The sequence below is a fragment of the Cyanistes caeruleus genome, chromosome 3, assembly GCF_971803275.1.
Source record: "Cyanistes caeruleus chromosome 3, bCyaCae1.hap1.1, whole genome shotgun sequence".
NCBI lineage: Eukaryota > Metazoa > Chordata > Aves > Passeriformes > Paridae > Cyanistes > Cyanistes caeruleus.
The window spans coordinates 75748283-75774473 of NC_141703.1; the positions used below are offsets into that span (position 1 = coordinate 75748283).

At 36.5% G+C, this 26191-nt stretch overlaps 1 protein-coding gene across 1 annotated transcript in view; it reads right to left on the reverse strand.

The window, feature by feature from the left end:
* ARHGAP42 (Rho GTPase activating protein 42) overlaps positions 1–26191 on the reverse strand; it is a 142513-nt gene that overhangs the window by 7818 nt on the left and 108504 nt on the right. Inside the window, exons 9-22 of the mRNA XM_086882022.1 lie at positions 24746–24846; positions 22336–22445; positions 21484–21562; positions 20560–20599; positions 19009–19071; positions 17396–17470; positions 16628–16712; positions 15386–15444; positions 14516–14621; positions 10147–10306; positions 8407–8551; positions 6078–6458; positions 4862–5018; positions 3703–3765 (exon numbers count right to left, since the gene is read on the reverse strand). Of these exons, the coding sequence (XP_086738148.1) occupies positions 3703–3765; positions 4862–5018; positions 6078–6458; positions 8407–8551; positions 10147–10306; positions 14516–14621; positions 15386–15444; positions 16628–16712; positions 17396–17470; positions 19009–19071; positions 20560–20599; positions 21484–21562; positions 22336–22445; positions 24746–24846 (1624 nt within the window). The remainder of the gene's footprint in view (positions 1–3702; positions 3766–4861; positions 5019–6077; positions 6459–8406; positions 8552–10146; positions 10307–14515; positions 14622–15385; positions 15445–16627; positions 16713–17395; positions 17471–19008; positions 19072–20559; positions 20600–21483; positions 21563–22335; positions 22446–24745; positions 24847–26191) is intronic.

Here is a 26191-nt window from a genome sequence, read left to right on the forward strand (position 1 = left end):
TAATAAACGATACGATTCTTCACCATACCCTTCTCCTGAGGCACAGCAATTACACCCCAAAGTTATCTACAAGCCATCTGTGATGGCATAATGAATGACAGATTTAAGAATATTTACTCATAATTCTGGAGCAATTTTCAAGCACCTGGTTTTTGCCTCCACACTTGATTTGATTATTTAGGTTCTCAGATTTGTTATTACTCACTTCAACCCTACCCATCTGGAGGCACTGCTCATGAAATGAGCTTGCAGGTTCTTGGGCATTTTATTTGTGGTTATGAAAATGGACATTCTTACTGATGGTGTTAATGCTATTCTCCCTAAGCAAGGCTGTTAAAAAGCACATGACAGCATCACCATCATCTGTTAGAGTTCTTTTAGGATGACACTAATAACCTGAGAGGAGTGTGATTCATGTTGTTTAGGGAAGAGGAAAAAGCAACTTCAGAAAATGCTACCCACATTTCCTAGAAGTCCCTTCTTTCCATGACCTTACTGGGTAGATTCCAGTTGAGAAAAATGCATTTCCATTTCCTTACTTCCTATTACAGTTGTTTTGAGCCCATAATGATAAATACACTAGCAGTCAAATCAGTGCTCATCAGATCATAAATTCTTTTCCTTGACCATGCAGAGTCAACAATACCTGAGGTTCTAATAATAATAGTAATAATAACTATTTTGAAAGATAAACCAACTTTAAAACTATACTCCTGCACTAATGACTTTTCAGTCTAGCAAGAGGAATGAATGAAGAAAAACATATGAATCTGTCTCAGATGACTCACCAGTTAATATTATTCTAGAGGAAGAAGAAAGGTTTATAGAGCCCTGGAGATGGCAGACTCAAAACCAAGCCTGAGTAAAACACACATCCCTGGTCTAAGCAAGGCATTCCATGTGTTTTAGGAAATGCAAAATATAGCATGAAAATAAAAACAGAAGAATGACTGGAAAAGAGTACTTAATCATATGGCTGGGAATGGAATATGGATCTAGAGGGCTTCAAAACATCAGTCTGCTCCTATTGAAGTCCCAGCCTGGCACCTAAAGATCCTGCTGAAAGATTGAGCCTTTTGCTGTCACCTACTCCTTCCCATTTTTCTAATGAAAATTCTTCTTCTAACTTCTAATGCAGTTTCTCACTTTGAGAAGGAGATTTGACTTTCTGTGTACCTCTAAATCAAAGGCAAGAATATGTAGAGTCAGGGATTATGTGTTAGTACATTTCTGTAAAGAAGTTGAAATAAGCAGACCTCAGGCCTGACTGACTTATCTAACTGCAGTATTTGTGAAAATAGTAAGAAACTCCTTCACCTCCTTCAAGTGTATACTAGATTAGCAACACAGGCTGGTCTCAGTGTACACAGTAGCTTAATACCACAGTGGGGGAGACTGATGAATAATAAACTTCAGCTCAGAAAACAAGAAGACAGAAATCAAAGTAACTCTGTAATTTGAAAAAGAGACCACAGGCTGCACAGGGCATAAAATTTTGGTCTTCCCTGTCCAATCCTAACACATGTACTGTGGTCTGTCTTTCTGACTAGAAAAACCCTTTAGTGTTACAGGAGCATATACTCATGTATAAAAGGATAGAAAACAGGTTAAATAATAAATAGACCTGTTGCATCATACAAAGTCAGAAAGCAGGGTAGCAAATGCTGTGTGGAAGATGGAATTATGTAGGACCAGACCACAGGGGAAGTAAAATATCAAGTGCAGAATTACCTGCTGGAATACAGAAAACAACGTGAGACTGTAAAGCTATACAGGTACTTTTGATCTGCCATCTGTACAAAAGATCACAACAGGCAACAGGTGCTTCAAGCAGGGATGAAGTTACTTACATTCTGTAATGCATAGGTAAGAAGTAGTTTAAAATTTATCTTAGCAGGGTAAATTCCCCATGCAGAGTCCAACACTGTCTTGACTTGAGCATTTCTGGTATCAAATCAGGCCTTTCAAAAATAGTTTCTCTGCCTTACACTTGGCTGTGCATATATTCATTGGTTAGCAGACTTATGAACACAGGAGGCCTTTGTACTGCATGATCAAGTTATAATTACTATGATTTCTACATACTTCAGAGAAAAAAAAAAAAAAAGAAAGCTATTCTACAGTTTTAAATCAGCCTTCATGTTCATAAAACACAGTTAAATAATACCTGGCTCTGAATTGCAAATTGTACTCAGACTTAAGCCATACTATAAGAACAGCTGAGCTACTTCTGATTTCTTCCTCATTCTGCTTGCTAGCCTCTCATTTTCCATTCTCCTTGCTCCTGTTGCTCTTCTGCCTTCTTATGAAGGCTGAAGTAGAGGAGCTATTCAGCCTTTCAGAGTTTTCGGCTTTGTTATCTGCTCTCCACATCCATTACCAAACTGCAACTTTTTCCTTTGTCAGATTTTTGATTCTTATATGCTTTTTATATACAGATTCAGGTGGCACAGGCTCTGAAGGAACAACAGGAGAGAGCTTGAAAGAAGGAAGTAATACAAAATAAGAAAAGGAACAGTGCTGAAGATGAAATGATGCAGGACTGGTGAAGCAGTCACTTCTTTCAACTTAGCGCACTGGCTTAAGAACATTCCAGACCCTTCATTTACACTTTTCTTCCTTAAATTATTGCCCTGATCTTTTCAAACCCCTTTCTTCCTCTGCCACCCTCTTTTTTGTTCATCTTGTGTTTCATGTACTACACAAAACAAGATAAGCCTTGATTCCTGAAAGCTGCTTTTCTCACAGAATCAGTAGACCTTTGCAGGAGAGCTTTTTCTTTCCCTCCCCTGTAGATCTGCCAGAGAAAACAGCCACATTCCATGGCCACACATTCAGCATGTTGGCATCTTCCCTTACATCTGTGCCACTTCAGGCTACTACTTCTGGATCAGTGGATTGACATATTTTTTTCATCCCACGACAGCTCTGGTAAGTTGTGGGTTATCGGTGAGTAAAGCAGTGATCTGTTCTGTACCTGGCTGTCTCAAAGAATTTGAAAAGCTGGGACAGTGAGAAGAGAGACAGATGTTTTCCTACGTCTATTTACTTATCTGCTTTGTCTATTAATTGTAAGGGGAGTAGTAATGTACAGAAGATACTGAGACAAACACTAGAACATTCTAAATTAATTTAATATAAAAATGAATTGAATTAATGAAACAAAAGCAAACAATTGTGAAAAAAATGTCATTATTTCCTGTTGCACACTATCAAGAAGAAAGGTCAACAGTTTCTCCAGACAGACACTGAGGCAGGGAAGGTGTGATGGTCAAGACAGAAAGCCTGATCAAGTTAGTCTTGAACTTTCTAAAGCAGATGTTATTCCAGACCTGCCTATATGACCAAATTGCCATAAACCAGCAGGTTTGCTACACTGCTGAAGCCATTCCATACAAACAGCTGTATGGAGAAAGTACAGCACCCTCATCCTAATTTAAATACTGTTAATTTTCTCTTGTATCTGTGTCCTTAAGCAGACAGCTGACCTGAGCCTCTCTCACTATTCCCCCGGGTGAGAGAACCAGACTGGCTGTTATTCACTATGAAATTCAGGTTTCTTTTGAAGAAAGGATGAGCTTAATAAACCAAAAAAATTTCACATGCCACATGATGGAGTCCAAAAGACACAGAACAAAGCTTCAATGCTTCTCTTTCAATGATGCCCGTAAAACAGAATGTTAAACAGTTTGTAGCACTTACCGTCCTGAAGAAACTTGTTTAAGTGAGCCAGCACTTTCGAACAACTGCGCTCTTGCAGCCACTCTGAAAATAAATGTACCACCTTTCTTTATTACTACACACTCTAGTTTCACTTTTAATCATCTATAAACATGGACACACTTTAATTTATTTTTTTTTTAATTATTCACTTACATCCCTATTCACCAGACTTTTCAAGGCCATGACCTAACGGGGCCACAGACTTCCACATGCTTCAGTGCCTTGCTGAGTCACCAACAGAAACCTCAACATCTTGCGCTTAAAACTATATTCATGGATGGCCAACAGATATATTGGAAAGACTTTTACTGAAAGTCTGTCACTATCATGCTGGAACTCTGAGCTGTGTGGGAGTTTGTTTAAGTATGACACAGGAGTCTGTGAAATGACTACAGAGATCTGTTCCAGATGACAAAGTGGAGAGGCTGAATGATATCCTGCAGTATTTGAAGAACTTCTTGATGCTCTGCAGATGTGGAAATCAATTGTTCATGGGGACAGAGATATTCTGGGTCAAAGTCAGATCAGGAGAGATCTTCTGATAGCACTGAGAAACATTATTAACCCAAATCTCAACAGGCTAAATCACAATCTCTATTGCTTAGAATTATCTTCCTTTCAGCATTAAAGAAATAAAACTAAACCAAAACTAAACCAAACCAAACCCCAGCTGTTAGAAACCAACTATTTATCATGCAGAAACTGAAGACACTTCAGAGCTGAAGGCTGGTTTTGTTTTCTTTTTCCTTCCTCCAGTTTTGGACTGCCACAAATAAAATCTGATGATGAATCTTTCTGAGATAACAGCATAGACAGTAAACAGCATTTCTGCTCCTTGAAACATTAAATTCCAAAAGAACCAGAGACAATAATGCTAATAATTTTTCTAGGAAATATTTCTACCTTGTCTCTTGTCTAATAAAGTCAATGGTAGTCTTCCAACTGACTTAAACAGACTTCATGCCATCTCCTTTATTTACTATTTTAACAAAACTAGATAAATAATTAATAAATACAGAAATATTAAAATCAAGTATTCATGCATGATTTTTCAATTACTCATGTACATCTCTGGAATCATTCTATAGTAGACAACACTGTAACAACACAAATCTCCAAGAGGGCCTTAATGACTTACACAGATCCTGGTCTTTGATAGCCATTACTTGATGCAGTATCTAATCTTAATCTCCTGCACATTTTGGGAGGCAAATCAGGGTTTGGTGGAGCCTTTAATGTATCTTTGGTATCTGCTGAAGATAAGCTCTGTATAGATCCACTGCAGCTTTTGTTACCTAAGGAAAACACCAAATTATAGGGAACATTAAAGCTGATTTGAAGTTGTTTCACAACATGTATAACGGTGCAAAGCAAACGTTGTGTCATTGTTGTTGAAGGTTTTTTTTTCTTTTTTTTTCAATCAAAACAGGTAGAGAAACTACTTACTAAGAGTGAGAAGAAACAGCCTTTCAGGCAAAAAAGCCAGGAGAAAAGAATCAACAAAAGGAATGAGGAAATGATGTTAAAACTGCCAAGGCTAAAAAATTACATTGTAATTACATGGCTAGATAGTACAATCACTAAAAAGTGACAATAAAAGCATTTAAAGTAGCAGTTTGGATAAAAATGAAAACAATTCACAGGGAAATGGTTCTCAGGAAGTCAACTGATCAAAGAAGTGTGAAATCAGACCACACTAATTTGTAAGAATTAACATTTCGATATCCACAAAAGCTTCATGCAGTTTAAAAAATATACTTTAGAATAAATGACCATGATTTGCCTTAAATAATTGCCACTGTAATGTGATAAAGCAAATCTATATGTGTACAGGCTCTATAGACACAAAATAAGTCCTTTTAATGAATAAAAGCCTTGCCCACATGAGTCCTTTCAGGTGACTTATCAGTGAACTGCTGCATTGTTTCCATGGAGGTTCTGCAAGATGAAAACTGCATCTGCTTCTCTCCTTATGTCAAAGACCAACCAATGATTAATAATGCTTTAAAAGTTGTCATAATGCAGACATCCCAAAATACAAGCACAATACCTCTATTACTAATATTTCTAATCTATAGTATTATTCTGTATAATAAATTTTAGATGAATTGTAGGAGGATAAAGAATGATCTAAATTTGAGCAACATATCTTCCAACCTGTGTGAACTATGCAGGTTATAAGCAATGGAAATATGTCAGAAGCAGTTTGAAAACTGAAACAACATACCACAAAAATTAAAAACAAGCAAACAAACAAACAAACAAGACTAATGAATATCATTAGCTTTCAGACCCAGCTCTTGTTTTCTGCCGCATAAGTAAACACTGATGTGATAAAAGACCTTGGGAATTACCTTCGGCTGATGGAATTGATCTAAGGGAAGATGCTGAAGACCTTTTCAGCCCAGACAGACTGTAGGAACTCTTTTTGGTCAGGTCTGTTGGTGGAGAGGCATTTTCTGGCCCAGTGACAGAAGTTACGCTTTGGCAGTCTGATTCCACGTCTGTTTTGGTTGCATCCTCCTTTGATGAAGATTCTGGACTTGTAGTCCACAGGCCTGAGCTTTTCTGGCCATTAGAAGAAGCGGGAGAGGCAATCCAAGGAATCCCTCCTGATTTTTCCCTTGGCTGTGAGGGTGTGCACTTGGTGGTGCTGTTCTGCTCAGAGGAGTGAGAAGACAGAGATTCGATGCTGCCCATGGGAGTGCTGTCGGGGCTACTGCTGTACGAGTCACCTTGGGAGGAGGCAGGGGAAGGGAGAGAGAGTGAACAAATAATCTGCTTTTCTAATCCTGTGCCACTTTTAGCTCCTTTCTACCTTACTTGTTACCAAATTCATTAATCTGTGGTTTCCTGCAGAAAGAACACAACTCTTTTTTTTTTATTTACAACTTGAAGACTCATCTTGCCTATTTAGAGAGCATTAGACCCTTGAAATGTGCAAGATTGGCTGATGCATTTTTTGTCAGATGCATTTTCTGTAATTTTTTACCATTCCCTAAGATATGAAACCTGTATCTCTTTTCTCAAACCATATAGATTTCCTTTATTTACTGCAATATATTTGTGTCCGTGCTTCATTTAAATGATGACTTAAAGCCATCTAGCACTCTGAAAATGTTATTGTCAGAAACCTTGGCTCCCTCTTACCTGTCTCCTGCCACACCTAGAATATTTGGTAAGAAGAGTACCTCTGTTTCTACCTCAGCATTTTCAGGGCACAAGTGAGATAATAATTGTAACTTGTTTATACAAGTGCTGAGTATTAGCTAATAAGCAAAACACAAGTGGAAATCTGTTGGATCAGACCTAGTGGTCTGATCAAACTGCCACCAAATGTAGCATCATAGAAGTCATACAATCATTTAGGTTGGAAAAGACCTCCAAGATCATTGTATCCAACCTTTGACCAAACATCACCATGTCAACTAAAGCATGGCACTAAGTTAATTTCTTGAACACTTCCAGGGATGGAGACTTCACCATTTCCCTGGTAACTGTTCTATTGCTTGACAAGCTTTTCAGGGAAGAAATCCTTCCAGATGTCAGCCTGAACTTCCCCTGCCACATCCTGAAGAAGCATGATTTTGTCTACACTCTGCAAAATACTTGCACATATTGTCCCTTTTTTATAGTGGTATTCATTCATTGCAGTTACACAGTGAAAAACACCTGAGACTTGCCCAGTTTGTCCTCTGGTGAGTGTAATTCACTGCCCCTTCGTAACTTCTTGCTCAGGATCCCATGTCACTCACTCTGACAATCTGTGTGCAGGGAGCTATTTTTTTTAAACTCTTCCTGCCAGGAAACAAGTAACATAGGTGTATGGAAAAATGCAGAAGCTGTGCAAGAATATACTGAGGATAGATTTCTTAACATTACAGACTTCAGAATTACCATAGCTCCTCAAGAACAGATGCACTTTAACTGTGGATTAACTTACTGAACCAGTCTCATATAAATCTTCTGGAGGAACCAAGTGACACAAATTTTTTAGGAAGTATGTTGCAGTAGTGGAATTGTTAATGACTTAAGCTTTTATAAAGTTTTAATACTCCTTATGGGTACAGCCAGTAAGTAAAAAAATGGATGAGAATGAATGAAATGAAAGTTTTTAATTACATCTATATTAAAATAAGTAAGCATTCTAAAACAGCAATTAATTATAGATGTAACTCCCTGCTGTTAAACAGTAAGCCATATGTTAAGTATACATATACTCAAATATTCCTGGGAGAATACTAACAATGACCACAGTTACATGCATGTAAAAAAAGCCAAGTGATGGTTTTGATCTCCTGTCCTTGACTGAATTACATTTGTTATAGGAGGAGAGAAAAGACTGCATTTACTGTTTCTGAACCTTACTAATCATCTTGCAAGCAAATGAGATGAACATCATATGATGAACTTTTGTGTTTCAAAGTAGACTAAATTTAGATTAGAATATAAAGTCTACTTTAAATGATGTTGAAAACTGCATGCAATGCAAGACTGCCTATAGCCAAACATCCTTCCTCATCTGAGAAGTGAGGAATGCAGTTAACAGGGCTGCTGTGACTCAAAGAGGTTAAAAAGCTGATACTTATCATCACTGGAATACAGTATCGATAGGATATTATTCAGGCAAAGTTAAAAGATGACATAAGAAGCAAAACAACCAGTATGCAATGACAAACTTACTGTCAGGATCTGCTAGACATGGTGTGTATCTTCCTTTGGGTTTACGTGAACCTGTGGAGAGACAAATTGCTCTTGTTCTTCTTGAACTCGATCGGGACTGAGGCTGGGGAAGAGGGATATTGGGGTCTGGTGCAGTGTGAAATATCTGCATGATTAAAAAAATGGAAGAAATTACATTAAACAATAGAAGTACTCTTACACTTTCAGTATTAATCCATTTACTTCCCTCACCACTAGGCTTGAAATTAACACTATCATAGTCTCATACATTACAAAAGAGTAAAGTCACAAAACATAAGCTTTGCTTTGATCTCATTTTACAACTCAAGAACCACAATACTGAGCTGTACTTTTTATCTGTATGAATTTGTTGAAATAGATTTATTTTCTAGCTCTTGTTAAGAAGGTCTTAACAGCTGAAATTGTAAAACAAATAGGTGCCTACTAATGACTCTTCTCCAAGAAGTAATATATTTTAAAAAATATCATGACAAAGTTGATTTTTATTTTCCTCTGTGTTCCAGCAAAAATCTTTACATATTGCAGAAATATGTCACAGTCATAACTTATTACAATCAAATTTGGATTTCAGAAAGTTTTATCTGGCCAAACAAGTCAAGTTTAATGAGGATCAACTTTATGTTTAAGGCATCTCCTGGTTCTTATCTTTTACACACCGCTGCTACCACTGGTCAATTTTGCACTTCATTGCTGCAGAAAAAACTCATTTTTTTACCATGCTATGGCAGAAGGCATCTCTGAAAGGATTTCTAGGCCCTTTAGCTATAGGGCATTCCCAAAACATGAAGTGAACCATGAAAAGACATCTTGGTGCCATTCATAGAAGTGGAAGAAAGCAAATGTACTTTCCCAGTAGGAAATATTTTGGTGGACATCTTGAGATGTTCTCAAAGTACAATAAAACCACTATAACTAAACTACGGTATTAAGCACTAGTGAGTAGCATATCAATATAAAAACATGTCTGTAGACAGAGGAATAAAGCAAAAGTGATTTTGGTTGTACATAGTCTTTGTGCTGAATGAGCTCTGATTTCCTGGAGAAAAAGTCAGTGTTGGAAGAATGCAATATATATGTTTTTCAATCAGAGCCAAGAAGGCTATCAGGATCATAGCTATTTTGGGGAGTCCCTATGAAATATAATTGATGATACCAAGCTGTACTGTCAGCAATTACTGATCAACCTGTGCAGGGAATCCTGGTATTTACTGGGAGCTGCCCCTTAGCTGAGTAATGTGTAATGAAAGAAATTCAAAGCTTTTTCACTTTGTTTTGTCAGTCATGAGAGGAGATGACATAGCTCAACTAAGATCCCCAGAATAAAATTGCTTTTGACTGCAATGTAAAGGAGGTCTTGAACGTTTGCCTGAATTCTGAAATCAGGTGTGGACCTCCATACAACGGTAGCAAGAAAGAGTTGCAGCAGCCAGGAGTGAAGTTATGACCTTCTCTTTCTGTTTCTAGATTCAGGAAGCAATATTCAGAAAGTAACTGAAGATTCAGAGCAATGCCTTCAAATGGGGGATTATGTCTTGGATCTGAACTTGCACAGTCATGAAAGCCTTGCTAGGAATACAGATCCATAGCAAGGAGTGAGAAGAAGCAATTATTTTCATTAATGACCTACAAATTTTGGACTCTATTCTTAAGGACTGAATCATGGTAATGAAAATGAGATCTTAGTCCCACTTAATAACAGAACAGATAATTTCTTTCTACCTTTTCATAATGCTCTATCAGAATTTCAACGACGATATTCTGAAACTTAATGTTCATCATAGCAGCCACAGTTTCTTCTTGTGCTCTCATCAGAGTTGGTCCAAAGATAACACCAAGGTTGGATACAGTCATTAGATTTTGTTGACTGTGCAATGATACCCTTTAAATAAACACAAACAATATGTGATTCAATTGCTCTGCTAAACTACAATTTTAACAGTCAAAAACTTGCTAAGACCACTACTTTCACAAGCTCCCAAGTTCATGCCTCTCTTTAAAAAACATTTTTAAAACTTCTGCTATAATCAAAATACAATGTAGCACAACAACTATATTTCCATTAAGGCTCCTATAATGCAGTAGTTTAATGGATGATGAGTATGTCTTCCTAGACTAGTATTTCAGTTCCTGATATACCTGACAGGGAAAGGCAACTGTATTTGGAGTTCTACACAGAAAGATTCAGAACACCTAAAGTTTAGAAGTCTTAGGACAAGCACCATCTCTCTCCAAAGATTGTACAGGTCCTTACATACTTTTGACTGGATTTATTGAAAATGCTGTGTGGTAAGAAGATCAACTATATCTTAGTTTTCATGTAAAGGAGTGAAGCTTAGTTACTGAAAACACTTAATTTGCAATAGGAGCTCTTTATCTACTTGGTGAAAACACGGGATCAATGGATTCAGTGGAATTATTGCTTTTGTGTGATAGATAACATTAGGTGATCATAATGACATCTGGCTTTAAAATACATGAACCTCTTACTTCTGCATATTATGTTATCACATAGCTTTTCTTCTTTTTTCTTCTTTTTAACATAGAATTTAAAAGCTTAGTTTTCCCAGTAATTTATCAGATAGTTAAATCTCAATCAGTAATAATCAATGCCCCATTTCTCTCCTTACACTACTAAGATTTGCCAAATAAAAACTGTGTAATCATAGATATTTTGAAACAATGGCCAGTGATTCCCCAGTCACAGCTGTCCTATTGCCTCATGTCTGAGGAATATTATGCCAAGTCAGGATTTTAAAATTACCTTAATGCTTAATGTTATTGAATCTGTTACTAAATAGAACTTATTAATGAGGTCCTGGTTCACATTTTCCTCCTCACTGCCATCTGCTACAATTGTCAAGGTAAGCATTTTTAGCCATTTTCTACACAATTAAAATAACTCTTGCAACTTTTAAAACTAAGAAATAGTAAAATCTATAAAACATTCCCCTTATATTTGGGCCAGGAAGATTTTAGCACCCATTTACATCAAGAAGCAGGAGAAATATGGGAAAGGGTTTTGTATAGGAGGCAGCATGATTATAAACTGCAGAAAGACAAATGCCTATCTTCTTACATATTTCTTACATTGCTCAAATAAGTTATCTCAGAATTTTCCAAAATGTTACCTCAGACATACTGGCAGAGATCATTATTTAGAAGCCATATCATGAAAATTACTCCACTGTTAAAGCATATTTTTAGCTTAATATAACTTTCTCTGAAACTCATCTTACTTTTATCTTAGATGACTAAGGGTCTTTTAGGAAGTCCACTAGTATTTTAATGAAAATACTGAATAACTCAGCTTTAGTTATGCTATAAAAAACTTTAAAAAACCCCTCCCTTTTCAATGTTACTCTGCTGTGTGCTGCACAGTAAAAGCAGAGATCTGTTACACAAACATAATCTTACAGCATAAGAGAGAAGGTAGTGTTTGTCTGGTGTTTGGGTTTCCTTGGTTACAAATTTGGGAGCTTGGTTAATAAAAGAAATGGCGAATTTAATAACACTGTAGCCAGAAAGGGCTTTCTACAACCCATTTCAAAGGCTCAATTTCTTGCAAAAGAGAAAGAACCCAGGGCTGTAAATGGATCATTTTGATAGCCACTTTCCCCTGACCTACTCCTACTGGTGCTGAGCAGTGGTTCACAGACACAAGCTGAGGTAATCATGCATTTCAGGTAGCTGTAGGGCATTCATTGAGATGTCATTGCTTTCTCCTCAGAATCTCTTCATTTGATGATACCAGCAAATCTGTGATACCGCCAGACTGCAGACTCCCAACTACTTACCACAGAAAAGCATTGTGTTGTTACATCATACCAAAAAATGATTCACTCTTTAGAGTAGACATAATTTGACTAGGTAGGTTTAAAAACCAAAAATGAGTTTCCCATTGAAAGTAACACCAAACTTGGCATGTTTACCTAGCTACTGACCATGCAGTAGCACCTCTCTCCAGGGTGCTTCTCAGGATTTGCCAGTTTTGTTTGTTTCTATTACGATCTACATCCCACATCATCTGATCCTATTTAAATTTGCAGAGTAACACAAAAGTCAAGCTAGGCAAAGACGTAAAGACCTCATGACTTAAATTAATTAAATTAAATTAAATTAAGAAAAAAATTAAGAAAAAATAACATTATCCTTATTTTATAACCCAGAGCTGCAGTATTTTCACTTTTATGCAAAAGAATTTATAAAGGAACTAAACAGCTAAAAGAAATATAGGGAAGGAAATATGCATTTTGAAACTGCATTTTCAATAAAAGAATGATGAAAACGGGAGGTTGAATTTTCTTCTCCCCAACTTTTCCCATTTTCATAAAATTAGGCACTTTACCTGCCTAATTTATCTCTTCCTTGAAAAATCTCCACACAGTGGTAAGAAAAAGATGAGGGAGGAAGATGGCTAATACATTCAAGAGACTGATTTTAAATTCAGTCTCATATGCTCAGAATTGCTAGCATAAACAACAGCTGGAAAATTATATGGAAATTAGAAGGGGTGAATTGAATGTTGGAAAGAAAAGTACTGAAGGCATTCAGTGTAAAACTAAGATTACATCTATAAGAAATGAGAATCACAGCAAAGATGAGAAAAGATAGAGCTGAAGAGAACAATTAAATAAGGGAATACTACAGGTTTGTTTCTCTTTGGAATTGCATCTGAGATCACAGAGAATTAAGGGGCCAGGAAAAGAAGTCAAGAAAGTAATTCTTGCCTAACAGTAATAGCACTGACAAATAAATTAGTTCCTATGCTTATTTATCTCTCTAATTTTGAAGCTTCCAGACCAGCAGCTTTTACAAAATTGTTAATCCTTCCTTAAATAATTTCACTTTTTTGAGGGTTTCAAGGGAGTAGGTATTGTATTTTTTTAGTTAATTAAACAGTTTTATGAGTAAAGTAACTTACAAAACTTTTTTCCACCTGGCTCAAGTATAGTGAGAGTCAAGGTCTACCTAATCAGGTTTTGCAACGAATGCATTTACAGAAGCTTGCTCTAATTCTAGTTCTCCAGGGACTAATGACATAATGAGCTAAAACCAAATTTTTTAGGGCTAAATTATTTCCTGTCAAAGAAATGTTCAAAGTTCTCATTTCTATAACAGGAAGTAAAACTGCATTAGGCTCCATTGTAGAAAGCTTACTGCAGCCTGTAGCTCAAGCTGTGATCAAAAAAGCAAAACATCTGGGACACAGTGAATTGAATGAAAACAAATGGATTCTCCTCATGTCTTCTAAATGTGTAAGTCATGTGAGCCTTATCTGAATAATTACTGTTTCACTTTCCACATTCCCTGATGACTGATAAAAAACAGGATCCTAAATCAGAAAGAATAATACATATTCAAAAGTATTGAGCAAATACCAGCAAAAACTAACCAAATATATACAGAAACTTAGAAGAATAAAAACTTCTCTTTTTTTATCTCACAGCACATGTCAAGTGTAATTCTGTGAAGACAAAAGGTCACCAGCTTAAAGAAATGCAAAATGTTTTCCATCTGACAACTAAAAATCAATGGAATATTAAAGGACATTCAAAAGTTTGACATCTATGTAGATATCAAAACTACAAATTAAAATTCTTCAAATTAGTGCTTTCAAGTGATACTACACTTCAGACTTGCTAGAGAGAAAAATAAGATCAAGCATAAAAACCAGGAATTATCATATCATCTATCTCATTCCATCTCCTTTCTAATCTATCTCATTCCTGAAACACTCCGGGACTTTGAGACAGATCCAAACCAGTGTTTTCCATCAACCTTGGCAGAGTGTTAGATGTTTCTTAAATTTAATTGGTTACAAGTCCTGTAGTAAGTAAGAACATGAATGAAAACATTGACTAGGTTAATTTTATAAACATAGTTGGCCATCTCGGTGACACTTTATGATGTTTTTATTCTGTTTCTCCAGAGACTATTATTTCAGTTGAGAATAGCATTTTAGAAATGAAATGTAATTACAAGTGTCATTGTTTCAACACAGAGAACGGTTTAAGCAACACCGACAAATTTAAAGCAGAAATTATAACATCTTACAATATTACCAAAGAGAAAAATAAGAAATAATTACTTGACCAAGTGCTTAATAAGGATGTCCAGCATCTCTCTGTTCTTCTCTGGTAATTTATGCACAAGTGCATGCACTGCCTCAACTCTGTAGTTCTGATCATCTGACTCTATTAAACAGAAAACAAATTGTTGAGAAATCAGAACGTGTGCTAAGAAGTGACTACAAATGACATCAGTGCCTGTATGCTAACACAAACATGCATTAGGAGGATCCAAACAAAATTAGCTTTCAAATGCTGAGGAAAATTTGATTATATTTATTACACTGTGAAATCTGTATTTCAAGTAACTCGCCTAAAGCAATTACTATCAATACTGGAACCAACAAATTAATGACAGTATTGACTTGATGTGCTACCTCAGTGAAGTCTAAGATTTAATCTAATAAAATAGCTAGAATTATTTTGTGTCTTTTATTCTTATCAAGACAAGAGAAAACTGAGAAATATCTTTGAATTCTAAACTGAAGTCCTTAGAAAAATGATCTCCACTATCTTTGCATCCAATTACTGCATTTGTGAAAAGGAGTTCACTTTTGCCCTTTCTGGTTTCTCAAGGCAAGCTAGGAAAATAAAGGTCCCTGGATGAGAGGGATGAATGTTACAAAAGAATTACCAGCCAATATAAAACAAACAAACAAACACCTAAATGAGGTTTCAAAACTTCATGCAGAAGGCAGTCACGCAAAACCACTAAAAAGATCAGAACAAACCACTGAACAGCTTCATCTAGTGTGACTTCTCTGTTTTGAGGGCTGGACCGCTGCATATTAGAGCAAGGAGAAAAGTAAAGATAGTGACTGAAGATGTTAGAAGCTAGAAACAGTATTACTTTCATGAAAGCATATTTTATCATTTTACTTTTTACTTACTAACAGCAACAATGAAATCTTTGTGCAGCTTGAAAGTCATCAGTGGTTCTGAAAGACACCTGGTTGTAAAAAAATGAAACTTTAAAATTTAAAACAGACTCAAAATCTAAGTTTTATGAGTGTGATTAAGATAGCACCCTCAACATCTGCACAATTTTCTATTGGTCCAAGGAAATCCAATTCAGTGACGCCCGATTACAGGTAGTATACAACTCAGTCAAGTACACTGTCTGAAAATCAATTTGAGCTGAATCTGGTGTCACCATGTAAGTTAATATGGAAAATGTTACTTCAGCACAGAGCCTCAATGCTTCCTGTCTTCCATATCATAGGACAGGAATAAATACAGCTGCAGACACGGTATAGTGGGCTGCAGAAGCAACCTTTTTGCCCAATAAACACAAAAATCTGATGAAATTTGGGACTGAAATTCTGATCTGAGAGATCTTGAAAGAGTAACCCTCTGAAAGGCAGACTGTGAGTTCCCTTACAAACACACAGCTCCTGCTTGCTCGCTGATGTCCTAATTTCACAAACACAGTAGCTACAATGACTTGTGCTTCTGAAGATGTATTATAAATTTCTTCAACCAAAGCCAGTCTTTTCAATGAAATGTACATGAGCATTCTGCTGTAAATCCTAGGCATGTTTTCCAGGTTAGTAGGGATTTCTGATGCTGCCCTTTGTTAGGTGACTTGTTTAGGAAATACAGGTTTTTAAAAGGCATAGAACACTTACCATCTGGGTTTGATACTTCTTATTATATCTCTTTTGAACGTTATGTATTGAGATGCAAAGGAGTTATCTCAGAAGTACTGTAATTTTTGACAATTCTGTCTCTTATCAGCAAAAATGGCAGGAGGGATATTTTAATTGTGAAGATATTAAGAGCATAAGATAAAAACATGCTTTTGCTAGGATTTTCATTCAACCATAATGTCATGAAATTTTAAGGTACACAAGGGATTCACAAAGAAAAGACTGAGCACAACACACTTTGTGGTTAACATAAATTAAAATAAAAACATGCAAATAATTAAATTTAGGGCTATATAAGGCAGGATTATCTTAAAAAGGTTGAAGGTGTGTATTATGATACATAATCACAGGAACATTAAGCAGGATAATAAAATACTCATTTATTACCATGGCAATGATTACAAGAAAAATAATATGATATTAACAAGGCGAAGATTAATGGGCCAGAAAAGGAATACTGAAACTGTGCGGGTTCATACTTACCTGAGGTAGTTTTTTAGTCCACTTGTTATTGTTTTATTGTCCCAAATTTCCATATCAATATCCATATCAGGAGGCGATTTAGGGGCTGGTAGAAATTTGAATTAGGATTTTGTCACAGTTTTACTAACACATTATCCAGAAAAGTAGCAAAACAGAAGCTACTAGATCAGCCATTTAGCTCAACTAAATATTTATTAGCTAGAATAACCACAAATCTGATCAATTCAAATCTTTTAATCTCTGCCAAATTATTAATAAAAAAAAAATCAGTGCTCATAGTTAGTAACCGTAAACATTAACTTAATGTTTGCAATAATAATTAACTGTATCAAAGTGTTAAATAAGCCCAAGTCCATGGAGAATTACTAATTCATTTGTCTTAGACATGCAAAAACAAGCACCACAGAGATCAATCAGCAAGAAAAGTGAAAGACTGGAACAAGTGTCTATTAAGCTGAGCCATGATGTGTTATGGAACTAAGCTTTGGAGAACTTGTGGAACAAGCCAAGTATATATATCAATAAATAGAACTTTAAAGCTAGAAGAAGAAAAGCATTTTTATTAGTAATTTGCTCATGTGTAACATGAAGAATTGACTACTAATGTACACAAGAACCTACAGATGAATCACTCATTTTAACTCAATTTAGTGGCAGTAAATGCACATACAAAATTGTGAATATTATGACACACTCTTCTCAGCAGAGCAGCTAAGGCAAAAGGGACCACAGCATGCACACTGCCAAAAGTGCACTTCAGATACTTACAAAATATGGTATTCATCAGCTTTTGCACCTTGGAATTTACACCACCTATTCTGTACAGTCCCAGGATTGTAATACCTACATTGGGAAAACAAGTAAATGAAAATAATGAAAATAATATGGTTATTTCAACATATGTTGATGCATTCTTGATGTTTGTTTTCAAAACTTCTAAATGTACCATTACATTCTGAAGTACTGCTTTATCCTGCTGTAATCTCTTGTGGGATATTAACAAATCCATTCCACTGAGTCCACACCATACTGTACACTAAGCACAATTTTACATTAACAGAACCCTTTTGCATAGAAATGACCTGTATTAGCAAACAAAAAGGTGATGGCTAGGAAAAGTGAAAAATAAGGTCTAAAAGCAGTCCTAAAACACATTACACATCAACAAGTTTATATTGCCTAGATGTCAGTGGAATTACTAAGCACCTGTGTTTGCTTAGACCATCATCTCTTTCAAATAAGATGTGACTGACATTTGTATGAAAACAAAAATATATACTATACACTGTTGTAACACATCCGTTGAGAATTTAAGCTGCCAGTTAAAATTGACAGGCCTTTTTTAATAGCACAGACAATAATAACAACAAATAATGTTTAAAGAGCGACAACAAATACAGCATTTAAATATTTCAGTCATGATTATTTTATTATTTTTAAGTGCTTTTTAAAATCAGCAGGGCTTAAATGTCTTCCATTCTCCTCACTTCAAGCCTTAACATTTAAAAATTGTCTACTTTTCCTTTGAAAACAACATTCCTAAATCTGATCTTACTTAGATAACCTAGGTGTTTTGTTTTGAAATCCTCTTTTACCCTTCCTGCCCCAGAAAATAATGCAAGCTCTGAGTCAGCAGTGACTCAACAACAATAATATTGCTGGCTGAGAAACTGAATTCAAGTTGAGCTCAAAGTTGCACAGAAAGACCACCTTTGGATTAGAAGAGAGCTGCACACTGACAGCTCAAGAAAAGGCTGTCTCATTTTACAGGAGATGATACAGCCATAACTCTCCATTTAACACTTACTGTGAGTGGTTAGGTATCACCTCATCAGCAGAGCGATTATTATTCCCTTTTTTTACATTCTCACTAACAAAAATGAGTTGTTCAACATTAAATGCTGCTAAACATTAAAAAAAAAAATATGTACAACATTAGTGAATAAAACGATAGGAGTTACACTCTACAAAAAAAAACCCCAAATGTACCAGCAGAGAATGCTGATGCCACTTTTGGGTCTTCAGATTTCATATGTGAAATCAAAGCTGGGAGCTGAGACTCTCTACAGCTGTATCACAAGTCAAGTCAGTGAACACAAATAAAAGACTAAAGATGCGTACAATTGTGTATTAAACTGTATAATCAACAAGAAATTGCAGAAAAAGTTAAAAAATCTCACTTAAATGATATGTTAAGAATTGTTGCTGGAACTGAAGACAATGATTTAGAGTGAAAAGCAGCGAGATAAAATAGGAAAAGTCCAAACCAAATAATGGATGCACTTCAAAGCACAGATGTAAAACACGTAGAATTGAAAAAAGTAATATTTTAGAAAAAAAGACACAACAATCTAATACCTTATTTGTGGTTTAATACACACCTCTTGTTTCTACAGCATGAATACATTTCTTCACAAAGTTGAAACCTGCTTCATTTAAGAACACTATAAAAAAAAAGGGTAATTACTTTCCAACATCAATATACAGAATCTTCTGTTGAGCTACACTCACACACTAGTCAAGGAGGGCTAATACATGGTTATCCATAACATTATAATACTTGCTCTGTAACAGGCTCTTTGTAGACACATAGCATTCACAACCCAACTTTGTAATCATTCTGTACCATTAGAAGCTTAATATTCTACTGTCTTTCTCAGCAATCAGTAGCCTCTCTAAAGATACAGCTGAAAGCTGCTGAGAAAAATGCTTTTAGGAGTCCAGGACCTACATTATGACCATCCATTGTTTTTAATACAACAATATTCTTTGTTCCTTGCATACTCTCAAAATCACTCATAAAATGGTAATGTAGGAGAACAATCCTTGTTGCTGAGTTTAATTAGTCATCTTATTTCAAGTGAATGTATTTCTCATTAATGTTGTCACCAAGTGCTCTAACTACCTAAATAAAGATCTTAAAATAGCATATTTGTCACCATGAAAACAAACACCATCATATAAAACAACAGATAGTGGCTTAAATTTCAGATTTTCAGAGTCTCAAATATACCTCCAGTGAGGATGTATATCCAAATTTTACAAATCTCTTTCTCTGAGATATATTATTTAAATTATTTTTACATATTTATGTTAAAATAATATGATAACCAATGTGTTAATACAGTGTTATTACAATTAGGCACACAAATCTCATAGTATGTTTAAATACACTAACTTTGCTACTCAGTGTATTACTAACAGGTGCATATACACCAAAAACTAAAAAAAATGTGATGGGTCAAGGCCAATTGCATGAGGTTCAACAAGGCCAAGTGCTGGGTCCTGCCCCTGGGTCACAGCAACCCCAGGCAGTGCTACAGGCTGGGGGCAGTGGCTGGGAAGCTGCGTGACAGAAAAGAGTCTGGGGGTGCTGGTGACAGCAGCAGAACATGATGCAGGGTGTGCCCAGGTGGCCAAGAAGGCCGATGGCATCCTGGCCTGGATCAGCAGTGGTGTGGCCAGCAGGAGCAGGGCAGTGACCGTCCCCCTGGACTCGGCACTGCTGAGGCCACACCTCAAATGCTGTGCTCAGTTCTGGGCCCCTCAGTGCAAGAAAGACATTGAGGGGCTGGAGCGTGTCCAGAGAAGGGCAGCGGAGCTGGGGAAGGCTCTGGGGCACAAGTGCTGTGAGGAGCAGCTGAGGGAGCTGGGGGTGTTCAGCCTGGAGAAAAGGAGCCTCAGGGGGGACCTCATCACTCTCTGGAACTGCCTGAAAAGAGGCTGCAGCCAGCTGGGGATCAGCCTCTTCTCTTAAATAACAAGCAATAGGACAAGAGGAAATGTCCTGAAGTTACGCCAGGCAAAGTTTAGATATCCAAAATAGTTATTTCACAGCAATAAAATATAAAATAATCTCTTCCACACATATATCAAGAAACTGCAACATTAAAAAAGCTTGCAAGATATGTATGTCAACATAAAGAACTTACTTTCTTCTTTCTTGCTAATAATGGCTGGCAGGGTGTAGATCTGTAAAAAACAAACAAATAAAAAAAACAACCAAACAACAACAATAGGACAATGTTTGTGCTTTAAATCCTTTCTTGTTTGTGAATGGTTGAAAAATGCTATGAACTAGACTGCTGCTAGGGAAATCCCTACCTTGCCTTTCATGATTTCTTGACATTTACTGCTCAGCATACAGACTGGTTTACAGCTCTGTGCTACCATAATGCAACTAATGCATTAGAAATCAGTTTTACTGACTTCAAATGGGTTAAATTTCAAAGCATTTTGTGATTATAATTCCTGTACTGGTTCAGGCAAACAAAAAGCATGTAAAAACAATCATTGAGTTCATAAAACTGATCAGCCATTCTTTTCCTATCAGATACAGGTCTGACATCACCCTCATTCAGTGACTACTGCAAGAGCAGACAAATAGTGGGAAGAAAACTCAGACAAGCCTGTTTCTCTGTAGCTTTAAATGTTTTTCTGCTCTCTGCAATGCCTTTTGACATGGTACTAATTGTTTACTCCATGAAACTGCCCAAAAAATGATTGTTCTTTACTATCGTAATAACAACCACTTCACATATGCTACCAGAACCATGAATCCTATTACACAATATACTATCATATTAATTTAAATATTATGACTTTATATATCCTAATGTAAAATAACTATATATATATAAATGTAATAATAATATATATATATAAATGTAGGTTTAAATTAATAGGTCTACTTTTCTACTTTGTAGCTATCCTCACCATGTACTTGCATTTGTGTCTCACAAAGAAAAGAACTCTAGTTGCTGGTATTGCAACAGAGTATCTGAAATGTATACCAGCTTCTTTATGTAATATGTGATCCAGAAAACTGTAAAATGAAAATTAAAAAATATCCTTACTGGTTCCTTTCCATCCATAGCTTCAAGCCAAAGTTTTCGGTTGGATTCTGAAAAAGCTTGTAGTGTGATGATTCCAGGTCTGTCAAAAACACACACATTCACTAAAGTTACTGGTTTTCTCAAACAGTGTCCAAAGTCAGAACCCACATGCATAGTGATGTGAATATATAAAAGACAGAGAGAAGTTAGAGAAGTTGACAGCCTCCGATAAAAAAGAATAATTTTGAGTTTGGTATAAAACACATCTCTTTTTTAAAAGTTTGCTAAAAGTCATAACAATTTTAGAGAACTACTATACAAGTCATCTATTTATCATATTTTAACACAAAAATTAATTCAATATTTCTCTTTATTCCCAAGATTGGAAAAAATGTACTGCGTACCTATATCTTAAATACAGGAAATCTACCCTCATGTATCTGATATAATACCCAGGAGTAAGTGGAAAAAAGACTGTGGATGTAATTTTCAAGAAAAAAAAAATACTACCATACATTTCTGAAAGTAATAGAGATTTAGATAATAATAGAGGTAATATGCATATTAACAAGTATTTATAAAATATTTATAAAAATATTTATGATCTGTTTCTAAAAGAGGATAGTGAGTTTTGCTACAAGTTCCATAATTATCCATGCTGTATCTGCGTGCAAACACCATGCAGTAAAGACAACACATATGCTGTGTAATGAATTTAATTAGAAAACCAGGTTTGAACAAAGAAGTACTAAGTCTTAAAAGCCTAGTTTGTCTGTATAAAAATATATTGATAAACATGTGTTCCTATTACAGGAGTAATTATTGCCTATTGGTTGCAATTATTTTCAAATTGTTAACACAAGAGAAACAAACCTCTCAAATACTTCAATATCGAAGCAGAAACGTTTATCAATTGAATCTGTCTTTCTCCTGATGCAAGATTTTAGCTTGAACATTTCTGGTGAGCTTGTGACAAGGCCATTCTACAAAACAAGAAAATGGAATTAGCACAGGCAGTATGCTTATACACCTTGGCTTCATCTTAAATTTAACTGCATGAACAGTCCAAAGAACATGTCTTAACATAGGGATTAAAATTATTTACGCATACAATTACATACAATATTTTTTCTGTGTATTAAGACTACATTTAATAGTTTTCTGTCTTATATTTGCAACTTAATCACTATATCTCAAAAAATTCCCTAAATTCAAATCTTAAAAACGCCTGTGTATATAACTTGATTACATGCATTTAGGATGAAAATCATGTAATTCTGCCGATTCTCACACTCAGATAGAAAGATTTCTGAAGAATAAAGCTGACTAACTCCCAGTTCTGGCCACCATGATCATGAGACCTTGTTATGATATTGGCAAGGCTGTCACAACTGGGGATTCTGAGGAATGTGAGGAAGAGCAAATGTCACTCCTGTCTTCAAAAAGAGCAAGGAAAAGGATAGAGAATCATAGGCCCATTCAGGTTGGAAAAGGTCACAACTAAGCCATCTACTCATCTTTTAAACTCTTCCAGTGTTGGTGACTCAACCAAGTACCTGGCAGACTGTTCCAATGCTTGACAACCCTTTTGGTGAAGAAATTTTTTGTAATACCTACCTCCCCTGATGCAGCTTGAGACCTTACATCTTATGGGGAGCTATAGGCCAGTCTGCATCACCTTTATCCATGGGAAGGTGACAAATAATCATGCAAAGCATTTCCAAACATATTAAGGACAGCAGTCAGCATGAATTTAATAAAGGAAAAATCATACAGGATCAACCTGATAGCCCTCTATAATGTGTTGGCTGGCTCAGTGTATGATGGAAGAACAATGAATATTGTTTATCTCAACTTTAGCCACGCTTTTGACACTACATCCTACCACATCCAAGTTCAGGTGAAATATGGGTGAGATGGGGAGGTGGTGAGGTTCTGCCTGAACTGCTGAGCTCACAATAGAAGTCCAACTGCAGCCAGGCACTAGTGGTACACCCATGGGGTCAATACTGCTCTGCATGAACAGCAATACTCCCAGGCACCATGACAGGATGAGGCTGACAGGACAGAGAGCAGCTTAGCAGAAAAGGAATTTCAGGTTGTGGTGGACAAGGTGGCCATGAGCCAGGAATGTCATGTTGTTGCAAACAAGGCCACCAGCCTCCTGGGATGCATCAGGCAGGGTGCTGCCTGCAAGTGGAGGAAATAAATCCTCACCCTCCATTCAGTACTGGTGAGGGACACCTGGAATGCTGTGCCCAGTGTTGGGCTCTCTGCTACAAGAGAGGCAGTGATGTGCTAGAACAAGTCCAGGTAAAGGATACCAAGGTGATTAACGATCTGAAACACAACTACCTGAAAGGAGGCTTTAGTGAGGTGGGGGTCAGTCTCTTCTCCCCTGTCTTAAGTGAAAGAACATGAGGGAGAAGCCTTAAGTTGTGTCAGGGGAGGTTCAGATTAGGTATTAAAAATAAAATTTTCACTGCAAGAGTGGTTAGGCATTGAAATAAGTTAACCAGGTGGAGTCACCATCTCTGAAGGTGTACAAGAACAGCTTGGATGTGGCACTTGGGGATATGGTGTAGGGGTGATTATGGTGGTGCTACATTGATGGTTGGACTAGATGACTTTGAAGGTCTCTTCCAACCTTGATGAACCCGTGATCTGTCGCATGAGGAGAAGCTGAGAGAGCTGGGACTGTTTGGACTGGAGAAGAGGGATCACATCAGTGACTGATCTACAAATACCTCATGGGAAGGAAAGTAGACTGACTCAGATTCTTCTCAGTAGTGCCCAGTGGAAGGGCAAGAGGTGATGGGCACAAACACAAATAAAAGTAATTCCATTTGAACTTTAAAAAAAGTTTTTTATTGTGGTTGAACACTGGAACAGGTTGCTCATATGGCTCCATCCTTGGAGATATCTAATACCTGGCTGGACACAGACCTCACCAGCCTGCTCTTGTTGAGCCTGAACTGAGTTTATATTAGAAATCTCCAGGGCCCCCTTCCAAACCTCATCCATTCTATGATTCTGTGCAAATGTGATAGATTTCATATGCATTTACAACAACCACATTAGAGAAGTTATTTAATATATGGTTTAAATTTGTTTTAAAAGAAACATTACCTATATATTTATCCATGCTATATGATACATGCACTGCTTCATCTATGAAAACAGCCTTATCTGTTTGCATTTTTTTCTGTTAGCAGTTCTTAAATGCTTAATAAAAAACATGGAATATACAGCTCACATATGTGTTCATGTACATGTAACTCACCACTTTTCCACCAGACTTTGTTTCAGCTATACTCATTGTAAAAGTTTTTGTTCCTTTGTCGTAAGTGCAGTAATGTTTTACCCATGTAAATCCAAGGGGTCCTAGAGTAAAGAGAGATAGTATCAAAAGTAATTATCATTTTACCACTACTATAGTTGGAATTAGAGAAGAAAATGAAACCAAGTAGCATCCATGTGCAATCTATTCCTTATTTTTTAATCTGAACATGTTGTTCACATATAATTTTCAAACATTGCAGCTTGATAAGGTTGTCCAACAAAGTTCCAGTAGACTGACTTTGGCAACTGGATGGGTAACAGCATTCTATTGTGGTAACAAGGCAGGAAAAGGGCAAGAACAGAGCTGAGGAGTCTTCTGCATAGAAAATACAGTTTTGATTTTATCAACCCAAGGGAAACACAACACAGACACAACACAGACCCTTTCTCTTAGGGAAACCTGGAAGGCTGGTATTAAATGCAGAAAAGTGGATGAAGTCAGAAAATTAGATTCTATTTTCCTTTACTTCCAGAGTTCTTGTCAAAGGTAACAAATGCTTTTGGTAGTATCACAGAAAGGCTATTCTTCCACCTGTTGCCTTAAGGGAATGGGTAAAATGGCAACATTTCAGAGAGAGATTTAATCTTACGTCAGCTGAACACTGACAGGAGATTTCTCTATATGCAAAAAAAAGCAAAGGAACTGTGTACTCTAAAATACATTGGTTTAGAAATGAGAGATAAAATGCTGTGTGCACAGGCAGCACCTGCAGCAAGAAACATTGGCCTTGTATGCCTTGGAGGGAGTCCTGCTGGGGAAGAGGTGGCTGTAACAGTGGTGCACAACTGACCATGTCCACAAACTGACACGTGCACATGCTTACAATACCAAAGTATACTGTACAGTACTCAGAGATTCACTTGTCTTCAATTTAGATAGTGATAGGTGATACCTTCAGCAATCCCCAAGTAAGTGGATGTGTGCCTTATCCTGGAGAGGTCACATCACACTACTTCTTGATCCTACTCCAAGTATAGGATCACTCATGCAGATATTTTCACTGTTAGGCTGCCCAGAGCTTTGTTCAGGCACTGCTGTGAACCTTTAGGGAATCTAAACACAAAACCCTCTCAAGCTCAAGCTCAGTGGTGTTTTAAACTTGGTTCACACCAATGCAGTTTAGATATACAGGCATTTATAATGTGTTCTTTGCTGTGAGGACATGGAGTAAATTCTCCCACAATTTCCAGAATTATCTTCACATCCTAGAAGTACAGATAAGATCTCCCATATTTTCTGGAACTTCACTGTGGCAAAGAGACCAACACAAGCTCCCAGATTCTTCAATGAGAGTTGCTCATGGGGAAAACATGATACTGATTTTTTCAAGCTACAGTATGTGCAGACCTATTAATTCTTAAAATGTGTTATGGTTAAGGAATGGTA